The sequence below is a fragment of the Balaenoptera borealis genome, assembly GCF_965194805.1.
Source record: "Balaenoptera borealis genome assembly, chromosome: 9".
In the NCBI taxonomy this organism is placed as follows: Eukaryota; Metazoa; Chordata; class Mammalia; order Artiodactyla; family Balaenopteridae; genus Balaenoptera; species Balaenoptera borealis.
In genome coordinates this window covers 109,605,810-109,628,884 of record NC_138873.1, presented here as the reverse complement: position 1 = coordinate 109,628,884, position 23,075 = coordinate 109,605,810, and the positions used below count along the sequence as shown (strand labels likewise).

The 23,075-nt window shown below is 42.1% G+C and overlaps 1 protein-coding gene and 1 long non-coding RNA gene across 2 annotated transcripts in view; both read left to right on the top strand.

Annotated features, from left to right (window-relative positions):
• LOC309635181 (uncharacterized protein) overlaps positions 1-6,395 on the top strand; it is a gene marked incomplete at its 5' end in the record, with an annotated part of 57,564 nt that extends 51,169 nt beyond the window's left edge. The window contains one exon of the mRNA XM_082406061.1: positions 3,720-6,395. Within this exon, the coding sequence (XP_082262187.1) occupies positions 3,720-4,023 (304 nt within the window). The 3' untranslated portion in view covers positions 4,024-6,395. The remainder of the gene's footprint in view (positions 1-3,719) is intronic.
• An 8-nt stretch (positions 6,396-6,403) lies between these two features.
• Positions 6,404-23,075, top strand: part of LOC309634721 — a 42,274-nt gene continuing 25,602 nt past the window's right edge. Inside the window, exon 1 of the long non-coding RNA XR_014248367.1 lies at positions 6,404-8,894. This is a non-coding gene — a long non-coding RNA (uncharacterized lncRNA). The remainder of the gene's footprint in view (positions 8,895-23,075) is intronic.

The following is a 23,075-nucleotide window of genomic DNA, read 5'->3' as shown; positions in this document are numbered from 1 at the left end:
TTTGTCATCGTGAAGAGCTTTCTGTCCTTTGAATCCAGATACATGTGTTCACAGATAATTTATTTTATTTTCATTTTATTTAACCAGTTCTTATGTCATACTTTCATGTGCCAGACACTCTTCTCAACACTTCACAAGGATGCGTTTGCGTGGTCCTCTTGACCCTGCAGTCATTATGTGCAGTTAGTCTTTAGCCTTTTACCATTGAGAAAGCTAAGGCGCAGAGTTGTATCGTAGGGCCAGGCCTTGAGTTGAGGGTGACGCGTAAGCGTAGGCGGAGTGGATAACTTGACAGCAGTGCTAAGAATCAGCGGAGAGATGTGGCAGGGCTGGGGGAAGATGAGTGTACGTGGAGAGGATCGGGCGCTCAGCTGGGCCCAACCGCACCGAGGAGACCGGCTTCCTTCCTCCACGTCCATGTCTGCGTTGGGCTGTGGAGACAAAGGCCAGGCAGAGAGAGGAGCCCCCGCAGGCCGGGGAAGTGGTGGTCCTGTCTGAACAGTCCTCGCCCCGGGCCTCAGGCCGCCCTCAGCCTGGGGGAGGCCGGGCTGCCTCCCGGGGATGTGCTCTCACGCTGCAGCGCCTCTGTGCCCCACTCCTCCTAGCATTTCCGGGCCTCCAGCTTCTTTTCCCCCAGACGCCTCAGCCGCTTTCTCAGCTGGAAGTTTGGGTGTTACAGATACTGGTGGAGACATTTCTCCCCAGTCTTAACGCCGGCCCACTTCGTTCTCGCTCTTTGCCCTACTGTGTGTAGTACTTTGAAAACGTTATTCAGTGATGTGTGCGGGGGTGGTCGTCTGAAGTTCAGAGACTGGTGGTGAGCAAGGAAACTGAAGGACAAAGCTGTCTTCTCTGTAGGAACTGGGGATGGAAGAAGAGGAGAGAACAGCTAAAAGTGGGGAATGCAGAGACAGGAGAGGGACAGGGAAAAGAACAGATGCATTGAGGGGAAAAAAGAGGGTGAAGAAACGAAGAAAAAGAATCACTGCTTTGCTTCATACCCACATCCCCTCCCCACCTTCACCAAAACAGAGGCAGTTTCACTCCCTTTTGCCTGACCTGAGTTTTGCCAGGGAGTTAATCACAGTGGGAGTGGAAAATTTCTCCTTTTTGCATTTTGAGACTTGGGTGTGCTGCTTTGAGATGCCACTGGGATCTAAGTAATATTTGTTTATACTGGATGTTTTTTTCTGTAGCCTCTGTGGATGGGGCTTAGAATACAAACAATACTGTTCGCAGAACTGCAGGTACTCAATTGCTGTGTTTATTTTATTAGTTAAAAAACTGCTGGAGCCCTAAGAGTTCCGAGCATATTTTTAAAATACCAGAGGCAATTTTAAGAAGTGCTTTAGAAAGAAAAAGTAAGAAAAGTTAGGACTTTCAGGCTCTGGAATGCAACCAATGTGTTAGGTTTTTAAAAAATTCACGTTTTCAAAGACTAAATCAGACTCATCAGTTATTTTTTTTAAAGTGGCTGTAAAGTACTCTTCTTGTATATAAATCCTCTTAATAGTTTAGGTAAAGTCAAAGTGTGGCTCTTTTGTTCCATAGTATGTAAAACCGAGGTTAATTCTTTTGGGAATCTAGGATTTTTTTGGATGCTGTTTAGATCATCTCTAATGACTTTACTTGGTCAGATCATAGATCTGAAGGTATTTCCTGTGGATTTCTGATTGTATTGGGACAGAATCATTGTAATTGTGACGCTTCCAGAAAATCCAAAGTATATGGTTAATTTTACCCTTAAACATTGTGATGCTTCGTTTCTGATACGTCCCCTGAAGTCTCTCTGTGTCCTGCTCCTTGTAGAAAGGTACACTATTCAGTAGCATTTATGAAAAACACCTGGTTTAAATAAAAAATGTTGAGCTAATCTAAATAGTAAAAGTATTGATTTGAAGAAATTATTTTTAAATAGTTATTCATTTCCTGGATAGAGGGTCCTGGTCTTAACAGGTTTAATTAAGTCCCTCTCAGTAAGACAAACTAATTTTTTTTTTTTTTTTGATCATTGCATGGCAGTAGCATAAATTCTTGAAATAACAAACATTTCAAGAATCACTAATGAATTACCCTTAGGAAGTAGAAAGGGGGGAAGGGAGCTTTTCTCTCTCGTTTGTTCTTTTTTCATTTATCCATTTTTCCCCCACTTGTCCATCTTTCCTATAATCATGGAAATTTTTATTTTTCTCCACGGTTCATCAAATGTTCTGCATTTGTATGTCCTAGATTACGGCCACACCAGGTTTTCTTAGAATTAGGAACCTGAGTCTCCGGAAGGTAATGGAAACCGTCGCACGCTTTCTCAGACTTTCTCTCCTCCCGGAAGCAAGAGGAGCAAAACAGTAGCTGGTGGTTAGTCACTGCTGCTTCTGTGGCTGTTTGGTTGACCTAAGCATCTGCACCTCCATACTTAATACTTACGTCCACAAATGGAATTAGGGCCAGTCACACTGTGTTTCCATCATCTGCTATCCCTTGTGGTTCAAATTTAGCACAAACCTGCTGTGAGTACGTATTAATTAGGTGAATGTAATAGGATGAAATTATAGCATGAGCTTTTTAATAACTCTTCTTCTTTGAATTCAAGTGTGGTTCTTATCTTATGAGTTTACAGATATTTTGTTGAAGATCTAGAAAATCCTTCCATGAGCAGCTAAGCCGCTGTTAGCCCAGAACAGTGTAAGTCAAACATTAACTTGCAGTAAAACCCTGATGAAAGTGTCTTTGATTTTGAGATGCAGTGAGCTATGTCAGGTGAAGCTGCCCGTTCTCCATATGGAATGGTGAGGAGGCTGGACCCTGAATAGACATTTTTTGTCACCGTGTGCCACAGGTATAAGGTGTATATGAGGCTCTTTTCTTTTGTGACTTATAGCCCAGTTCCCAGGCCAGATAGTATTGGAGACAATTAAGACCTTCTGTAGAAAGCTTCCCAAGTCAGCTGCTAACTACCGTGTCTGTCAGTGTACTCTCAACCATTTTGCAGTCTGCTATTTTAGAGTGTGTGGCTGTGGGAAGTGATGGTGGATGAAGTCAGGGTTATTGGTGCTCCTTTGTACTAAGAAAACTCACACTAGTTAAGGGAAGTCGGCTTCCATGATTTGCGTATGTTCAGTTTTTAAAACATCCTTCTGAGCCTCTCCAACTCCAGTCCCCACCCCTACCTCATAAATATAAGCAATGAAGGAATTAGAGTCATAGGGTGTTAGAGCTAGAAGAGTTTTAGGGTCTGACTTACCCTCTCATTACAGTTGAGAAAATGGATATCCAGTGAGGTCAAATGCCATCACGCAACTAGTTTAAAGGCCCAGGTGACATTAGAGGTTTACCTCCGTTAGTAACCACTGTTCTGATGAATCTGCCCTAACATGTTCACAATCAGAAGGCAAGAAGAGGGAAAACAACTAACACGTGGATGGTACTGTCTCATACAGCTCTCAGTCACTTCTCAGAAGAGCTCTGCAAGGTGGAGAGCTAAACTACCGTTAGTCTCCATCCACAGAGAAAATGGGCTGCGTGATGGGCAGAGGCCTGTCCAGGGCGGTCATCCACCAAAAGGGCCCAGGCCTCCCCGTCTTCCCACCTCGGCAAAAGCATCAGCTGGTCTCAAGACAGGTCCCCTAGACCACAGGATGGGGAGTCCCATCTTCATTTTATAGCTCCGGCGCTAAACTAGGATCAGTCATTAACTTTTGTCTATTTCATCACTTTTAAAGGTGGAAAAGACACATTTTAAAGAGCTGGGAGCTCATAAACTTTTCAAAAGAAAGATCCTGGATAATTATGAATAAGGTGTGTTTTGAGAATCTCCTAATCAACATTTCAAACATTTGGCCAGAATATATTGATCACCTACCATGTGGAAGGCACCCACGGGCCGCTCCAGTAGCCTCAGCAGTGACTGACAGAGAATCACAGCCTTCAGGGAAGAAGTGTACGCAGTCTTCTCTCCCTTCAAAGATTTATCTAGACAGAACACCGTTTTTGAAAAGTGTCTGGTACTGCCTACATTACTCTTGAGATGCAAGAGATACTAATTCCTCTGGCTGAAATGGATCCATATTTTCTAAATATTTGTATTAAAAGTATTCACATTAAAGAAAACTTGTAAAATACAGAAAAGCAGAAGGAACAAAATCGTATGTGTGTATTCTGAATTTTTAACATGATAACATTTATATCATACGTATAGTTCTTTCTTGGCTTTTCCTTAACTTGCCGGGATAGCTAATGTTCTATATCATTGCATAGCTTTGTAAATACGTTTTAAAGATTACGTAATCTAATAGGTTTGATTTTTTAAAAAAAACAAGGACTGGTTGGAATTCTGAATTCTGCCATGTGGTTATTACGGTGAAATTCATCTTAAATTCCCCTAATGACCCTTTAGAAATAGATCTTCTGTTTCAGCAGGAGTGGGACCGTGTTCCCAGGTGAGAGTTGCTCTTTGTGGGGTGTCTAAGGAGCAGGAGCCCCTGAAGGGCGGGGAGCTGGGCCAGCAGGCGGCCTGAGGGCTGCAGCCTGGGAACTGCTGACAGTGACCAGGGACGGGAGGAGTGGGAGCCTGGAGGCTGGGATACCCTGGCTCTCGGGAATCCCCCTCCCTAGTGAGGACGCAGCCCAAGTAGGAGAGGAGGGGCTCAGGCAGATGGGGGCCCGCGGGGTGCGGGGGAAGAACAACCCAAAACTCTCTCATAAGCCTGGAGAGCCCCTGTCTGGGGAACCTTGGCCTGGACTGGAAATCACTATCATTTTAAAGGAGAGTTTGGCAACACAACATTTTAAGTCAACTATACTCCAATAAAAATTAAAAAGAAAGAAAGAAATACCTTTTGAAAAAAAAAACAACGTTGTAAATCAACTATACTTCAATAAAAAATAAAAATTAAAAAAAATTTTTTTTAATTTTTAAAAGAAAAAGAGATCTGGAAAATAGATGCGCTCATTATTACTGGGGCCATAGATTCTAGGCCCTCTTAACTGACAGAAAAAATATATATATATGTGTATATATCGACCCATGAGTGTACACATTATCTATCTATCGATCTAATAATATGTGTGTGTATCTCCACCTGTATTGATATTAAACTAAACATGGATTCATAAAAAAATGAATAAATAAAAGAGAGTCTGGCAAATGTATAAATATATGATGAACAAATTAGTGACTAAACGAATTGTTTTCTCCCAAAGGATCTAGATATTTCTTTCTACTCTTAGTTTTCTTCATTTACTAATTTTTATGCCCAATTTACAATGAAAACAATTTTTATTGAATAATAATTAACTAGCTCATATTTATTCAAACCCACACCCTCCCCGACTCCACAAATGATTCAGAAGAGCTTACAATAAGCAAAACATCAGAATGGGAGAGTGAGTGATAGATATGATTCCAGCTCTCCAAGCCTGGTGTCCCTGCCTGTGTAATGATGATGACAGTAAATGCTTCATCGTACCAGGGCAGGGTCAAAACGAGGTTGTGCGTAGACATTGCTCGGAATACAACAGAAAGGTTGTGTTAAAGTTAAGGGTATGGGAATTCCCTGGTGGTCCAGTGGTTAGGACTCCACGCTTTCACTGCTGAGGGTCCGGATTCGATCCCCAGTCAGGGAACTAAGATCCTGCAAGCCATGCAGCCAAAAAAAATAAAATAAAATACGGCTATAAACTTGAGAACACATGGTTTATCTAGCTTAATTCTTAGAGAATGTTAACTGAACAAAAAATATTTATATTAATTTCTGGAGTAGAAGAGACTTTACTCTTTATAACTCTGTAAGCTCTCTACTATTCCAGGCAATGGTTTTCTTCCTAGAATTTGAGTTTCTTAACTTTCCATGTGGGTACAATCCATGGGAAGTTGTTCCCAGTCAATTCCTACAGCCTTCAGCCACTTTCAAGAGGCAAGGAGCTGGCAGGTCTGTGTTCCTATTAATTACAAAAAGAAAATAGCAAGGGAAAATTCATCATTGCTGTTATTAGCAAGAAATATAATGAGCATTAGAAGCCTTTGAATTAGCCTAGAAACAGTGTGGACTACTAAATATAAAGTATAAATAGAAGATGAAGATGAATTTTAAAGGGCAGAATTTTGTTGGTACATTTATTTTACTTCCATTTCAGATTAGTTCTATGTATGCTTTCTACAGAAGGAAGCGGAGAGCACTTGCGTTTCTCGTCTTTAGATGGGTTTTCTGAAGGAAGGGATGGGGCCGATGCCAGTACCGTTGATGCTGTTGCCTGGGCCCTTGGCCCCCAGAGAGATGGTGGGTGAAAGGATTCAGTGCAGAGCCTGGATGCTGGGTTCTGTGCTGACATGAAACGCTCCCTTTTCCGGGAGTACCACGGCAAACGCTCAGGGACCAGAGTGGTGGAGGTGGATGGACCTGGGGAGAAAGGGGAAGCCAGGGGGAGAAGCATCATTCTACAGTGGAGCAGGCCACCCACATTGCACCTGTGCATTTCCATGGCCAAAGGAGAGTCCTAATATCAATCAGTCAATCAACAAATAAAGCAATGGTAACATCTGCCACCTGCTGATAAGTGCCTGAAATCTCACCATCGAGGCTGGGCCATTTAATTTAAATACTCTTCGGGATATATGCATATGTAGAGCTGACTCACTTTGTTATAAAGCAGAAAGTAACACACCATTGTAAAGCAATTATACGCCAATAAAGATGTTAAATAAATAAATAAATAAATACTCTGATTCAAAATCCAGAGAACTGGGTTTAGGAGGTGAGGGAGCTTGAGTGGCTGTAATATTTTAAGCTGTTCTTAGTTATGCATAGCTTAAAAAAAATCATGATTGTAGAGTCAATAAGAGGATTCAAGACTGAATGGTATAGGGTAGCTAAGAAAAAATTGTAAAGTTTATCCGGGGCCAGTGCTGTACTGTCCACCATCAGAAGAAATTAATGCTTCAAGTAGTTAAAACTAATGTGAAGAGATTATAAAATGTAACCAAGGTATAGACATCCAGAGCTGCACGTTTGGGTGGGGAAACTTTTAGGAGCTTTGTCTTCCTGATTCCAATGGTTTTGAATTAAGTAGTTTTCTGTGAGTATTTCCAGGTTATAGAAGACAAATGAGGGCCTGTCGGACTGGACACAATTGAATCTTACTCCACCATATTTGTTATTAATTCATGATTTTTTGGTGGATTTATCGGTCACATTTCTCAGGTAATGGCAAGATATTTTAGTCTTGAGTAAATTTACTTAGTTCCATCCTTCTAGATCAGTGGTTCTCTGCCAGGAAGGTACAGCAGAATCATTTTATAGCTTTTGCCAAATGCACTCAGCGACCTCCCCACCTGAATAAGAACTGCAGAGTGTTTGGGGCAAGAAGCAGGCCGGGTACGTGGGGTTAGAAGAATCTGTCCTGATAAGCCTGTTACCACCCTCTCATTTTAAGAACTGCTGTTCCAAGTGGAACCGATGCTGCTTAATAACCAGAAAACAAGGAAATAGTTTAAACTAAATAACTTTGAGTCTCACTTAAACTGGCAAAATTGTTCAGCACTTTGTTGGGCTAAATCTGCTTTACCTTTCACATAGATTTCCTCGAGCTGGTACCTTGCTAAAAAGGAAGCCTGTATATACAGGCAGTGAAGTGCTCTGTCAGTGCCTGTTAAATGCCCTTCCATTTACAACTCCTTGTAACTAAGATCTTGTGATCTTTCGTGCTTTATTTGGAGGATTTTTTTAACGTTTATTCATAGAGCTCTGAGCAAAGGCTGGATTTTCACAGCCGTGTGAGGGTTTACTATCCCTTTCATCGTTCACTGAATTGTTATGTGAGGTGGCTTGCCTAGTTTGTGCTGGTCGTTTTTAATTTAAAGCCATTACTGAAAAGTGGTAAGATTCCAAGGCAAGTAGGGGATCTGTCACTTGGAGAAAAATTTATGGGAGTAAAAATATTCTTTTTGTAAACAGTTACTGCTCTACAATGTCTTCACAGGGTGTAAGGCTTGGTATTCATCTGTTTTAATTAAAGAGTATCCTGCCTGTCTATTTGTGACCAGCTCATAAGAAGGGGGTGTCTTGGTGAGAAGTTCACAAGGTTGGAAGCTGTAGCTGCGTTTGCTGAACCGACTCAAGCCCTAGTCAGCAGTGGTATATGAATGCCAAGTACTAAGAATTTCTGGAATGTAGAATCGCACAGCACTGATAAAGTTTGCTTTGTTCCCCTATGTGACTTGACCCATTGAGAAAATGTGGTTCCCTAGGAAGTTTTAATAGTTCAAAGTCCTTAGTTAATAAAGCAAAAGGCCACAACATAATTCAGCTTGTTTTCACCTGCTGCCTCAAAGATTAACTTTCTTAACCTTAATGGGATAGAGTTACCCTTTGCTTTGAAAAAGTCGTTTATGGAGCTCGTCACATTTGTTCGTTTCAGTAAACATGACACTGTTTGTGTGGATTTTGTTTTTGTTTGGGGTTTGGTATCACAAACTAAGACTTCTGCAACTTAAGAACCTTCTGGTAACATCATCTAAAAACAAATCTCGGGGAAAGGCACACCCACTTCTTTGTATCAACTTAATGTTTCACTAGGCGCGGAAGGGTTTTGAATTACTTCAGGAAAGCAGTGACTGATAGAGCTTACCCTTCAGTTTTCCTCATTTATTTTCATAAGAGAATGGGAGTGGAATTCAAAACATTCAGATCTGGAGTTAATGTACGTCACCCTGTCGGCAAGTGATAGGTTCTGTGTTTTTCCAGTGGGAAACTTTGACCCACAAACTGATATATGCCTGTTACAGACCTTGCTATTCCTTCTATTTCTCTCCTGATGCTTACTCTTTCAAAAACCAGCTGACTGTACAAGTTGTCTCTGGGAGCAGATTTCAGAGCAAAAGTGATATATGAAAGCAGTGTGTAAGTCTTTTTTTTTTTTTTTGGTCAGAAGTTATAGTGTTTGAAATAAACCTTTTATATTTTCATTGAGAGTCTAAGGTCACGTAAATGTAGTATTTAATGTTAAAGGTGCACTTTATCTTGTTAGCATAATTTAACTTGTATGTTTGGTCACTTCACTCAAAGAAGGATTTTAATTACATCACGCATGTCAAGTAAGCTTGCTATCGCCTGTGTGTTCCTTGTCTCTAACAGTGACGGATGAACGCCATCGGCATATGTTGTCCTGGATTATCACAGGATTTTATAGGAATCTGGTAGCTGAATAACAGACATGCATGAAGCTTTGGGCTTTGAACTGGAGACATTCCCTAGAATGTTTCTGGTTTGGGGTGATACTTTAGTGATGTGCAGAATTGTGTCCTGTCCGTCTTAGGGACCCTCCAGGTAACCGGACAGCCAGCAGGAGTGTCCCTGTGACAGTGAGCGGCTGTAAACATCCTCGACTGGAAGCTGTGAGTCTGCAGACGGGCTTTCAGTCGGATGTTTGCAGCCGCCGACTGCCCTCTTGCGTCTGGAGCCGCCTGGCCGCCTTAGGGGCAGAAGCCGCCTTGACTCCGCTGGACACCTTGCTCTCCCTGGGATGCATGGTCCAAAGCTTGCGTGAGAAGGGAGTTCACATTCCCTAGCACCTCCCCTGTTAGTTCACATTCCACCCGCCCCCCCCTTGCCTCAGTAACTTTTAAACCATCTCTGCATTTTCAGCAGGGCAGGAGGAGAGGTGCTCTGTGTGGGTAGAGATTTTGCAATATCAAAAGAAAAAAAAAAAAAAAAGAAAGAAAAAGTCAAAGTATTCCCGAGAGAAGTGAGGGAATGTATTATAGTATTTTTGTTCTTAGAAAAAAAAGTGTACTAGGGCAGTATTTCCACAAATCATTCTCAGAAGGGACTTGCTTTGTCCTGCTGTTTATATTTACCTGTAATTTCAAAATAAGTGTTTTTTTACAGCCATTTGCAAATATTTCTATCAATAAATCTAAATTACTTGAAAAGAAAAAAAGTAAAGGCCAGAGTGAAGAGTTAATTCACTTTCACATTTTTGGGATTAAACCTCTTTTATATTTTATAGGTTCAGCCTTTAAGCAATAAAGTAATTTTCAATTTAACCAAGTGCCTAAAATAAACTAACATTAACTGAACTAACTCTTACTTCAGACATCTATTTGTTCTTGTTTTAACTGATGAGAATAGTATTTTAGGCATTTGTTGATGCTGTCTCCATTCAATTGAACTGTTAACTTTGCTTTATGTAATAGCATATACCTCTTAAAAATAATACATGAATCAAATTCTATCCTAAATGTAGGAAGGCAGCCTAAGATGTTTACAAGATTCCTGTTGTGGATCTCTGTGAAGGACCTGATTTCTAACTTGTCCTTTTTGTAAGTCTGTATTTGTCTTATGGCAGATTTGTTTAATATGAGACATTTAAATTGTAGAAAGGAGACACTTTAAGAGGAGATGAAGGTGGCATACTTTGCCCTCTAAAATGTAGTATCTTCCACACACACAGTATTGTCGTCAATGTAGAAATTATAGTTTCTGTTCCCTGTTCAGCGCCTGCTGATGTTGTTGATAAGAGTTGTTATTGAAACAGTGGGACTGTACCACTACTTAAAATGTGGCCAAACTACAGTTGAACATTCTGATTAACTGGGATGGAGGGAGATCTATATAGAAATGCCTTAAATTTTCCACATACGTGAAGCCTTTAAGAGAAAAAACCCCCGTCAGTCACACTGGCCACGAGAGGTCAGTAGATTAGATGCCGCTGAGCTGGGGCAGGAGGGCGGGGCTTCTGTCTGCAGGGCCCTGGGGTGTGGAATTGAGAATGTGGCCTGTTCTTTAATAGGTAAACTTGAAACACTTCAGGCAAATACCTCAGCCCTGTTTCAGGGAACTATTCCCCAGGGAGCTGACCGCAGGTCTGGAGGAGGGGTGAACCCTCCCTGGCTCTTTGACCTTCACTCCCTTTAGGCTCTCCTCCCCTGTTAGTTCACATTCCACCCTCACCCCCCTTGCCTCACTGCCCTCTAAATTTTCCATTTCCCACTTCTATTTGGTTATTTTCTTCATTTAAGTAATTACTTGTTGGAATATTTTAATATGTAAAAATTACAACCTTCTTGCATACTCTTAAACCAACTACAGACCTCCAGAAAACCTTCTGGGTAACTCTGAAATTAATGCCTATTATTCATTATGTCATGTGCCCCCGATTTCCATAGTAACAATCTAAAATACTATGTTAAGATAGTATAAAAGGTGTGCTATTTACATTTGGAGTAAGATCTAGATACAATTTGTTTTAATTTCACAAAAATATCCAACTTTAAAAATTTACAGTATTACACACTACTATGTGTAAAATAGATAACTAATGAGAAGCTACTGTATAGCACAGGGAACTCTACTCAGTGCTCTGTGGTGACCTAAATGGGAAGGAAATCCAAAATAGAGTGGATATATGTATACGTATAGCTGATTCACTTTGCTGTACAGCAGAAACTAACACAACATCGTAAAGCTACTATACTCCAATAAAAATTAATAAAACAAACGTACACATTTAAAAATAATTTACAGTATTACACTTCTACAACTACATAGACAAAGTTATCGTGCATGTAAGATAATGTTTTTTAATTCCGTGTTCATAACAGCATAATAAAATACCATATATGATCTAGAAAATAAAATTCTGGAACTGGACCACAGTAGGTCAGTTACAGAGATTAAAACACTGTTGCAATATGTGTTGGATAAATGTAACCTGTGTTGCTGTGAAGTTTGTAATGCTGAAAAACAAAACAAAACAAAACAAAAAGACACCACACTGAGCAATCACCACAACTATTTTATGTTTAGTGTTTATTTATGATGACTTGCCAGGATAAAAGTTGGAACATCCCTGAAAGGGAGATTTCTAATGGAAGTGTATGAGGTTCTGAAAGTGGCAGTGGTGACTCATTTAAATGACACTTACTTTTCCTGACCTTAAAACTCAGATTTGAACCCGCACTCCGTTTTGTAGTGCTGCTATCTGTAAATGCGACACGTGCGGAACCATTCCTCTGCTGAAGACTAAAACCAGGGGCGAGGACTCTGGTGACAAGGAAGACTCCTCAGAAGGCCGTCCCGCGTGGGGAATCGGCTCTCTGCCTCTGAAACCCGGTTCTGCCCAAACACATTGCCATCAGAAGTGCCTTGTTTTCTTTCACTAAAGTTGTAGCTGAGTTACCACTGGAGGAAAAAAAAATCTTTCTTGAGTGGTGTCAGTTTGAGGTGGCTTAAAAATAATGATGCAAACATACCAGTTGTTTTTCTATATCAGAAGAGTAACCAAAAATGAATAATTTCTCTTAATTTTTTTTAAACTATATTTTAGCCAGTTTTTAAATTATTTATTTTTTTATTTTTTTAATTTTTTTGTCTTGGCTGTGTTGGGTCTTCGTTTCTGTGAGAGGGCTTTCTCTAGTTGCGGCGAGCGGGGGCCACTCTTCATCGCGGTGCGCGGGCCTCTCACTATCGTGGCCTCTCTTGTTGCGGAGCACAGGCTCCAGACGCGCAGGCTCAGCAGTTGTGGCCCACGGGCCCAGCTGCTCCACGGCATGTGGGATCCTCCCAGACCAGGGCTCGAACCCGTGTCCCCTGCATTGGCAGGCAGATTCTCAACCACTGCGCCACCAGGGAAGCCAATTTCTCTTAATTTTTGAAGTGACTTATTGAAATCTTAAAGATGGTTCTTAGTGAACTGTCTTAGAGTCTCACTTCAGTGATGCAGAAGACTTTCTTCTTCTGGTCCTTTATCAGAATGAGGACTCTTAAATAGATCAGGAAGGTAAATTTGATAGTGTGTACTGTGGTTGTCTGTGTGCACAAACTAAGCTGTTAAATCATTCAAGAGACTGGGGTTTTTCTGATTATTGGTTTTCCCTTTCGCTCTTACTCCTCTTAATGGCAAGAAGCCAGGAAATAAAATAAAAAAAAATCTCATCCTCTGGATGTGCTTATTATTAAAAATAATAGTCAATGAATTAAAAATTCTTTAATAGACTTCTTCAGTTTTACGCAAACTAACACCTCTCACTGATGTGCACTTTCGATCTTCAGCGTGAATGTGGTGGAGAAGTTAATGTCGCCGAGGGGTACTCAGTCTGCCTTTCCTAACTGGTGTATCTAATTATTATATAAACTTGATGATGCAGTACTTTGAGAGTAGAGGCTTTTTAATGTAAATTAAAACAAAGTAGATTGGGGATTCATCAGCACAAACACTAAATGTGAACTTACTGTCCCCAATTCAGGGCCCTACATGGTTGGAGAACTTAATGAACTCCTTCAAGTACCCTAACAACTCTGAGTAAAATCAGAATCTCTCCCCAGCTCCCATTTCAAAAGTGACAGCATGAGCTCTCAGGATATGCGATACCTTACTGGAAAGTGTGTTGGAAAACGTTAAACGTTATACCGTGTGATAATGCGTCATAAGCTTGTTAGTGGCAGTGTGCTTCCTTGCAGGGACTGAACTACCATTTCTGCATTTTGGATTCAGTGTTTTTAAGCTAAAGAGTTAAACTCTTGAAAAGAGCAAGTGCTTATACCAGTGAAGGAAAACGTGTGTAAAAGCTAAAGAGATGCCTGCAGTTAAGTATGTAAATAAATGTCTCAACGCCATGAAAGAGTGGCACTTGCAGTCAAGATTCCCGCGGTAGAAATACATTGATTTGCAGCATGTGTGATGTTGATGACTAGAAACATTATGGCCCTGTTGACATGAAGATTTGCACTGAGTGTAAGCATGCTGCCAGATGAGCCAGAGAATTGCTAGAAGTTGCAAGTTCAGAAATTCAGCTTCGAGTATTCATGTCTTGTGCAAAACAGATCTTTCTAAGTGCATATTAAGGAAGTGATTTTGCTAAATTCCTTACTGATTAATGATCTTGTTAGATTAAAATGATCTTTGGAACTACAGTCTTTCAACTATGGAATGCCCATCTGGAAAATTTAATTTTGAAAGTTACTCTTTTTCATGTACTCTCAGGGGTCTTCTTGGCCATATCAGATATATAGTTGTCTTATTCCAGTCCTCATTCTACTCTCTTACCCCAGTAAGTAAGTAAATATTTCACTTAAAATAAGTTGTGACAGTCAGATATTGAATAAGAAATTAGGAACTTTGCACACTGTTTGTTCAGAATAAAGTTCAGCAGTATCTTGACCTAATCCTCTAATCTTTCTACTCTTTTTTTTTTTTTTAACATCTTTATTGGAGTATAATTGCTTTACAATGGTGTTTTAGTTTCTGCTTTATAACAAAGTGAATCAGCTATACGTATACATATATCCCCATATCCCCTCCCTCTTGCGTCTCGCTCCCACCCTCCCTATCCCACCCCTCTAGGTGGTCACAAAGCACCGAGCTGATCTCCCTGTGCTATGTGGCTGCTTCCCACTAGCTATCTGTTTTCTGCGCTGATGTGATTGATTTCTTGTAACTTGCTCCTAAATCTCTGAGTAACTAAAAATAAATCGTCATGAGTTATTAGAAATTCTAAAAATCTAAGGTTGTTTTAATAGTATAAATTCGATTTGTCAAAATGTAATTTACTGAAATATAACTGATCTCTTTTTTGGTATAGAAAGGAATCCATTGATATTGTTGGTACAAGTTTACTTCTCATTGAATGTGTGTGATGTGCTAATAGCTAATTAAAGCTGACTTTAAAAGTTCACTCAGTTTCCCACCTGGGATAGCACCAGGAGTAGTGCTGGGAGAAGTTAGGGTTAGGGTCATGCTTAGGGTTGGAGAACCAGCTCCAGGGGCTGGTGAGCAGTCCTATCCCCTGAATCTGGACATGGTAGCTCACTCTTCCTGAAGGAAACATAAAAGCCCCTGGGGTGACTTACACCTAGCACTGCTGATTATTTTTAGGTTAGGGAGGCCTAGGAGAATAACAGTGAGGGCAGAAGGATTGTTTTCTCATGAAGAATGATCTATATCTGATATTAAGATATTACTAAAGGGCTACAGTGCATAAGTGCTGCACCACCCCCTTTTGGAGCCTCTTCTAAAGGAGGCTTCATGGTTTGGTTCATGCCCCCTCTTCTGCTGTCCCCCAGCTTTCTAACCTCCAGCCACACTGACTTTTAATTCTTCAAACAACTTTGCTCTATTCCTTTGCACCCCAAAGCCTTTAAAGGCCTTAGCCCTTCCCTCTGCATAGACTGAGTACTCTCACATTACCCACATCTACCCCCAAATACATACGGCCACGCACACACATACACACTCACACTCTACTTTAGGTCTCATGCTTAATGTCATTTCTTCAGAGGAAGGCTTATTCTTCCCTTTTCTTCATGCTGTGGGCTCCTTCTTTGTCCTGAGATGGAAATCTTGAGAGGCAGCCCATCATGTGAAATTCTGGGTGGAAAAGAATTCCAGGCAGAGGGAACAGCAAGGGCAAATGAGTTGGATCAGGCAAAACTTAGGAAGTGTTCTGGTTCAGAGCAAGCAGGACAGAGTCGGAGAGGTAAAAAAGGGGTGGGCAATGTAGGCCCATTAGATCATAGTGACAAGTTTGAATTTTACTGATAAACATTGGATTAGTACTTGTTATCATGAAAAGTTCTCTGAATTTTAAATTTAGTTTAATTAGATGATAAGACCTCAGTCATAGTGACCCTAGCAGAATGTGGGTAACCTTTTTTTTAAGATGAATAACAACTCATTTCAATAAATATTGGAGGCCTACTACTGTAAAGAATAGTGAATGTTAGGGACTGAAGGATACAAACTTGAAAAAGACTTGCTCCCTGTGATTACTAGTAAGGGTGGGATATAAGATGTCATGTGGACCACAGATGCAGGATTACCCAAATCTCACCTGAGACCAGCCACCCCTCCCTGCAAAGTCTCGTAGGAAACACAGGTGGCCCTTGAACAACACACGTTTGAACTGCATAGGTCCACTTATACGTAGATTTTTTCCAAATATATTAGAAAATTTTTCGGAGATTTGTAAAAATTTGAAAAAACAGATGAACAGCATAGCCTAGAAATATCAATAAAAATTAAGAAAAAGTTAGATATGTCATGAATTTGTAAAATATATGTAGATACTTGTCTATTTTATCCTTTACTACCATAAAATATACATGAGTTTATTATAAAAAGTTAAAATTTACCAAAACTTATGCACACAGGCACTTGCAGACTGTACATGGAGCCATTTGCGTGCATGTAAATGTAAACAGTGTAAACAAATGTACAGAGGCAGTATTAAATCATAATGGCATAAAATTAATTTCGTGGCCACCTCCTGTTGCTAATGCGCTGAGCTCACATGTGGGAAGTCTCTGCTTAAAGTGCCATGTGACACTAATCATCTCCGCATGAGCAGCCTGTCTCTTCAGTAAACTGTGTATCGAAATAAAAAGTGATCTCTCGCGGTTCTCGTGTATCTTCCATCATGTTAGTGCAACACCATAAACCTTGAATAACACCGTGGGACCCACTAGTGATGCTGGAAGTACCCCCAATCCCCAGAGAAAAGTCATGACATACGAGAAACAGTTGAACTGCCTGCTATGTACCGTAGATTGAGGTCTGCAGCTGTGGTTGCCACCATTTAAGATAAATGAATCCAGCGAAGGGACCAGTGTAAGAAAAGAAAAGGAAATTCATGAAGCTGTCAATGCAGCTATACCAGCAGGTGCGAAAACCTTGCATTTTGGGGGGAAAACCTTTTCTATCATGTATTGAAAATGCAGCTCTTATGTGGGTAGATGATTGCTATAAGAAAGGCGTATCTGTAGACTCTAATAAGATTCAAAAAATGCAAAGTCATTATATGACAACTTAAAGCAAAAGGAAGGTGAAGGAGCTAAAGCCGGAGAATTCAATGCCAGCAAAGGATGGTCTGATAACTTTAGAAAGAAGTTTGGCTTTGACAATGTCAGGAGAACAGGAGAAGCAGCTCCTGCCGACCAAGAGGATGCAGACAAGCTCCCAGAGGAAGCAGACAAGCTCCCAGACACATAAGAAAGTCATTGAGGAGAAAGGACATCTGCCTGACAGGTTTTAATGCAGACAAAAGTGCCCTATTCTGGAAAAAAAAAGTGTCATAAAGGACATTTATCAGTAAGGAAGAGAAGCAAGCACCAGGATTTAAGGTAGGACAGGATAGCCTAACTCTACTGTCCTGTGCAAATGCAGTCAGGTTTATGGTCAGGACTGCCCTCATCTGTAAAGCTGCTAACTCCGGAGCCTTAAAAGGCAAAGATAAACACCAGCTGCTAGCCTTTTGGTTGGACATCAAGAGGGCCTAGACGAGAACACTTTTTCTGGATTGGTTCCATCGATGCTTTGTCCATGAAGTCAGGAAGTACCTTGCCAGTAAGGGACTGCCTTTTAAAGTTCTTTTGATATTGGGCAATGCCCCTGGCCACAGAGAACCCCATGAGTTCAACACTGAAGGTGTCAAAGTGGTCTACTTGCCCCCAAAACACATCTCTAATTCAGTCTCTAGATCAAGGGGTCATAAGGAACTTTAAGGCTCATTGCACATGGTACTCTATGGAAAGGATTGTCAGCACTATGCAAGAGACTCCCGATAGAACATCATGAAAGTCTGGAAGGATCACACCACTGAAGATGCCATCCTTATTATAGAAAAAGCCATGAAAGCCATCAAGCCCAAAACAATACATTCCTGCTGGAGAAAACTGTCCAGATGTTGAGCATGACTTCACAGGATTTACGACAGAGCCAATCAAGGAAATCATAAAAGAGATTGTGGATATGGCGAAAAGGTGGAGGTTGAAGGGTTTCAAGATAATGGACCTTGGAGGAATTCAAGAGCTCTTAGACACCACGTCCACGGAATTAACAGAACGTGATCCTATGGAGATGAGTGCTTCCAACCACTGCCAGAGGATGAGGAAGAAGCGGCGCCAGAAAACAAACTGACATCATGTGATCTGGCAGAAGGGTTCTGATCATTCAAGACTGCCTTTGACTTTTACAAAGTAGACCTCCTATGATATGGGCACTGAAAGAAAAGCAGACAGTGGAGGAAGGATTGGTACTGTTCAGAAACATTTTTAGACAAATATAAAGCAAAAAAGTCAGAAATGATGATGTATTTATGCAAAGTTTCTCCAAGTGTGCCTGCGTCTCGTGCCCTGCCTTCCCTTCCTCCTCCTCCCACTCTGCCACCACCGAGACAGCAGGACCAGCCCCTTCTCTCCCCCCTCCTCCTCCTCGTCCCACTCAACATGAAGACAACACGGATGAAGACCTCTATGATGACCCACCTCCACTTAATGAGCAGTAAATCATCATCATGCCACACAGTTGATAAACTTACCTATGGTATGGGTGTGCGTGCCGTCGTGTGAAAGTCTAAGAACTGTATAGATATTTTTGTGTCATCATCACCACTATTGATCGTGTAGCACATCGTGTGCAAGACCTGTACTGAAGTGGATAGTCTATCCTTACATAGGCATAAGGTGAGTGATATTTAATATAAAATTAAGAACGTGTTAGTTTTCTCACTGCTTTATAATTCTGCTCTCAAAGAATTACATTACTATACAGTGTGCCTCTCTCAGAATTGGAAGAACTATGTATCAGCCTATCATCACTGGTAAGTTTTTCAAAAAAAAAAAGTTTCCAATTCTGTATCATGAATATGACTGTAATACTGTATGCCATAAAATTTTTAATAACCATTCGTTAGGGTATAAGCTAAGCTACCATGAAGCAATCTTACTGCTGCTGCTTTGTTATCAATGCATGAATCTTTATACCTGTAAATAAATATGAATTTACTTTTCACGTTATCTTTTCATTTTTGCTGTCTGGTGTTAGTAATACATATAACATCTGCAGTGTTTTGTATCATAAAAGACAATATTGATGTTGGTACTGACAGATGATTCATCTTAGAAACAGATAATGTAAATTTACAGTATCGATAAATACAGTACAGCACTGTAAATATATTTTCTTTTATGATTTTCTTAATAGCATTTTCTTTTCTCTAAGCTTACTGTATTGTAAGAATACAGTATATAATACATGTAACATACAAAATGGGTGTTAATTGTTTATGTTATAGGTAAGGCTATTAGCAGTTAAGTTTGGGGGGAAGTCAAACTTCGATGTGGATTTTTGACTGCATGGAGCCCCTAACCACCGCATTGTTCAACTGTGCATGCTAATTAAAGGGAAAACAAACAGAATAATGTCACCAAGTAGAGCATTCCCTCCAACCCCAATAGAGAATGTTAATGAGCCAGGCTGCACTAAGGGGTCATTTATTTCACACTCCTTCAGCCTACGGCCCCATGTGGGATATATGAGGGATCCTGAAGAAGACAGTATCTGAGAACATGGACGAGAAATAAATATAGGGACCTCTCCCAGAGGACCCCTTACCCCTTACTCTTGGGAGGAAGGACATCCAGAAGAAAGTTTGTCCAATGGGGCAGACTATGGCCCTTTCTTGGTGCGCCTTCAGCTGAGCCCAGGGCCAGCCATCCCACTCTGCCCGCGTGTTTGGGCGGGACCACAGCGGCATCCCACTCTACCCGCGTGTCTGGGCGGGGCCACGGCGGCAGCCCACTCTGCCCGCGTGTCTGGGCGGGGCCACGGCGGCAGCCCACTCTGCCCGCGTGTCTGGGCGGGGCCACGGCGGCATCCCACTCTGCCCGCGTGTCTGGGCTGCGGAATAGGGAGGAGGGAGAGAAAGGGTTCCAGCAGGCACCTTACTCCCACCAGATGCCAGTACGTGCCCTCCAACAATGTATATTCAGGTGGAGTTGACAACATACATGTAAAATACATTAACAGTGGTGCGTGATGCTCTGAGTAGCTGCAGGAACAATGAAATACGGGCTGGCATTTGCTTATTGTGTGCTTTGTGCCAGGCGTGTTCTATGTGCTTTGTACTGACTCAGTTTAACCCTGGCAGGAGCCCTATGAGGTAGGCGCTGTCGTAAGTTTACAGGTGAGGAAACTGAGCCACAGCAGGGCTCAGGGACCTGCTCAAGGTCACTCAGGAAGCGGCGGGAACCGAAAGGAAGAATAAAAAGTGCTGACCGTCACCTAAAAAAGAACAGCTGGTTGAAGCTGGAAGGATTGCGGAAGGCACCTGAGCTATACTTCCCTCACACTGAGGACAAGGAGTAAGGCGCTGTGTGTCTGGGGACAGGGTCCGAGTCAGGAGGGTACAGGGCCGCGGGCCGCCGCCGCCTCCCCGGCCTCCACGGGTCCCAGGGGCTCGGGGACCCGCCGTCAGAAGCCACGCTGGGACGTGGTGGAGGTCCTGAAATGGGGACCAAGGATATCTCTGTAAGCTGATGGCAAGCTCCGCTTGTAAATAGTGCTGAATTATAGGATGAAGTTATTATGCAGAAATGTTTTGTTTCCCTTGAAAGCTAGAAAACAAGGGCCGGCTCCCGCTGCATCTCTAAATAGGCTGCTGTTTTTCTTTTTGTCGTTGGGAAGAATCATTCCTGCCGGCGGTTAATGAACTTCCGCAGCTGTTGAATGCAATTATACATTCTGTTCCACGAGGCCCTCGTGCTGCCATTGTCTCGGGGGGCTCGGTGTGTGCTCCGGCCCGGGATGCTTGGACGGCACAGCGGCCTGAGCTGATCTTGGTCCTGGTCCGGGAGGCTCTGAGGTCTGGGTCAGGCGGGCCTGCAGAAGGAGAGGCTGTTGGGGCAAAGGGGGCTGGAGAAGGGTGCTGTTTTTCTGTACCACAGCTGCCCTCTTCAGCAAGGACTGCGAGGAATGCTGGAGGAGAACTGGTCACCGTTTTCTAAAAAGGGTTTTTTATTAAAGAAAAATTATTATCCGTCCAGTTATACCCGGACACTAACTTTCAGTCCTCCAGGGGCGGCCCTTGACCAAGTCCGCAGCCGGCCAAGGCTGAGGGAGCTGCGTCCGCCTAGTTCCTCGCCTCTTCCACGCCTGTCGGTACTGGAGCTCCCTGGTCGGGTCTGTTCAGTGTAACTTGGAAGATTTTTCAATCTCCCAATCTCCTATTGCTCTAAATTCAGACCTTCACTTCCAGTGTCCCTCAGCTGTTTCCCCGCGGTGATCCCTTGCCTCTTGTGCACTCCCCAAAAATACCAGCTCCCCGGGTGCCGCCAGGGTGGCACTCCTCGTCCTGGGGCCGCCAGGATCCCTCTGGCTCTGAGGTGCAGACCGCCGCTGCTCCTGGGCCCTGCTCAGCGGGGACCTGCCCCGGCGCGGGTGGGACTGCTCACAGCCCGGCGCTTTGGTGCAGAGGAAGTAACTCAGCTTGGGACTGAGGGCCATAGTCTCTCATGACCCGGGAGTTATGAAAACCTGTGCTCCTTCATGAATGGCCCTCTTCCCAAAGGCCTAATCCTCTCTCCTCCTCCACCGAAAGAATATGTAGATTTCTCTCCAAACGTTTCCATCATGTATGTGTCGTAGGAAAAAAAAAAAAAATCTTCTAGGCAGTATCTGACTACCTGCCACATGAAAAACCAGGTCCGTGGTTTCTGGGTTACCACAGATAATGAATGCAGAGTTCATCCTGGTGAAGTACTAACCAATTAAATGACGTTTAAGAGTCAAACATAAGAGAACTCACAAATAAGCACAGGAAAGAAACAAAGATATGTGTGCCGGTAGATGAACGCAGACATATGGGCAGCTAGCTGCGTTTTCTTGGACTCTCCATTTCTTTACATCTCCTCCTCCCTTATGGACCTTCCACTGGTGGCCAGTTGTTATTCATAAATTTGAGCTGTTTGCATAATAGGAGTTGCACTAATCTAATTATACTATTCTGATCATCAGTTACATTCATCTGCTTCTAGTACTACAGCAGTATATACACACTCTGTAACCTCTTCACTTTTGCATCTCTTCACCTTTGAAAAAGAAAGTTAATCTCAATGAACAGTGCTGAGGAAAATATTCTTGAAGAGTAAAAACAGTGTTTAATAAAAAGAGAGCTTTCCATGTCCTGGTCTCTGTTTATATTACTAAGGAGATGTTAAAAATATAGTCTGGAGAGACTATCTTATAGTCTATAACTGGAGCATAGCTATCTGCTGACACATAGGCCACTTCTGAAATACTGCTTCATAACCCACTTTCAAATAATCTGATGCCATCTCAGCCAAATTAATCTCTGACTAACAGGAGTCCTTTCTGGATTCACATATATGCTCAGAGATACACAATAAATGGTATATATCGAGGACAGCTGCCGTGAGAGTATTTATGCAGCTTGGCTAGAAACAGTCACTCTCTTAACATGCTGGGTGTTTTACATGAAGACCGTCACTGGCATTGTGCAGCCCAGCAAGAACGCTGGCCCGCTGACTAAACAAATATGATTGCCAAAGTGAATTATTAAATTCCAACCAGCCTCACTTGCTAGAGAATTTCACTCCTCTTTCTCCCACACAGCTTCCTACTTTTTATTAGATGAACCCTTTTCAGCTCTTGCAAATAATTGCTGTCTTTTGCTAGTCATTGCTACAGCAGTTTCCCACTGTTTATATTTTAAAACCAGCACTTGGATGAGCCCCGTCGAAGTAGAACAAATAAATATGTGTGTGCATCTGTGCAAATATTTATCTAAAATTGCATTATGAAAAGTCCCAGTGAACTCTGGGTCCCACTGTTGTGCCCTGGATCCCTTCTGAGACGATCCCACCATCGGGCTACTGTTACTTGACTAAACATGGGTGACTTCATCCCAGCATTTCCTTTGGAGGGCTATTTGGGACACTCCCTTCCAATAGAGGAAGTGGGTTGATGAGGGCCAGTGTTCTCATTCCAGATCCTTCACATCTCTGAAAAGCTGCATCCTTTGTAGAAAATAGATCTGTACGTGTGCCAGAGTGGAACCCTAATGTTCATCAGGGGAGATGGAGGAGGTCACAGATTCCTTGTCTGTTTCAGCAGTCATCCTCCCATTTGGCAGGAGTCCGAGAGGAAGTATTTAACAATGGGATTTTATAAAATTCAATGTAGTAAAGAATGGTTTTAGATTTGAATGGATCTAAGGACGTGTTCTTTCTCTCCCCCTGATAAGTAGAGGGTATTTAAGGGTAACGGTATCTCTGGATTTGCTGGGA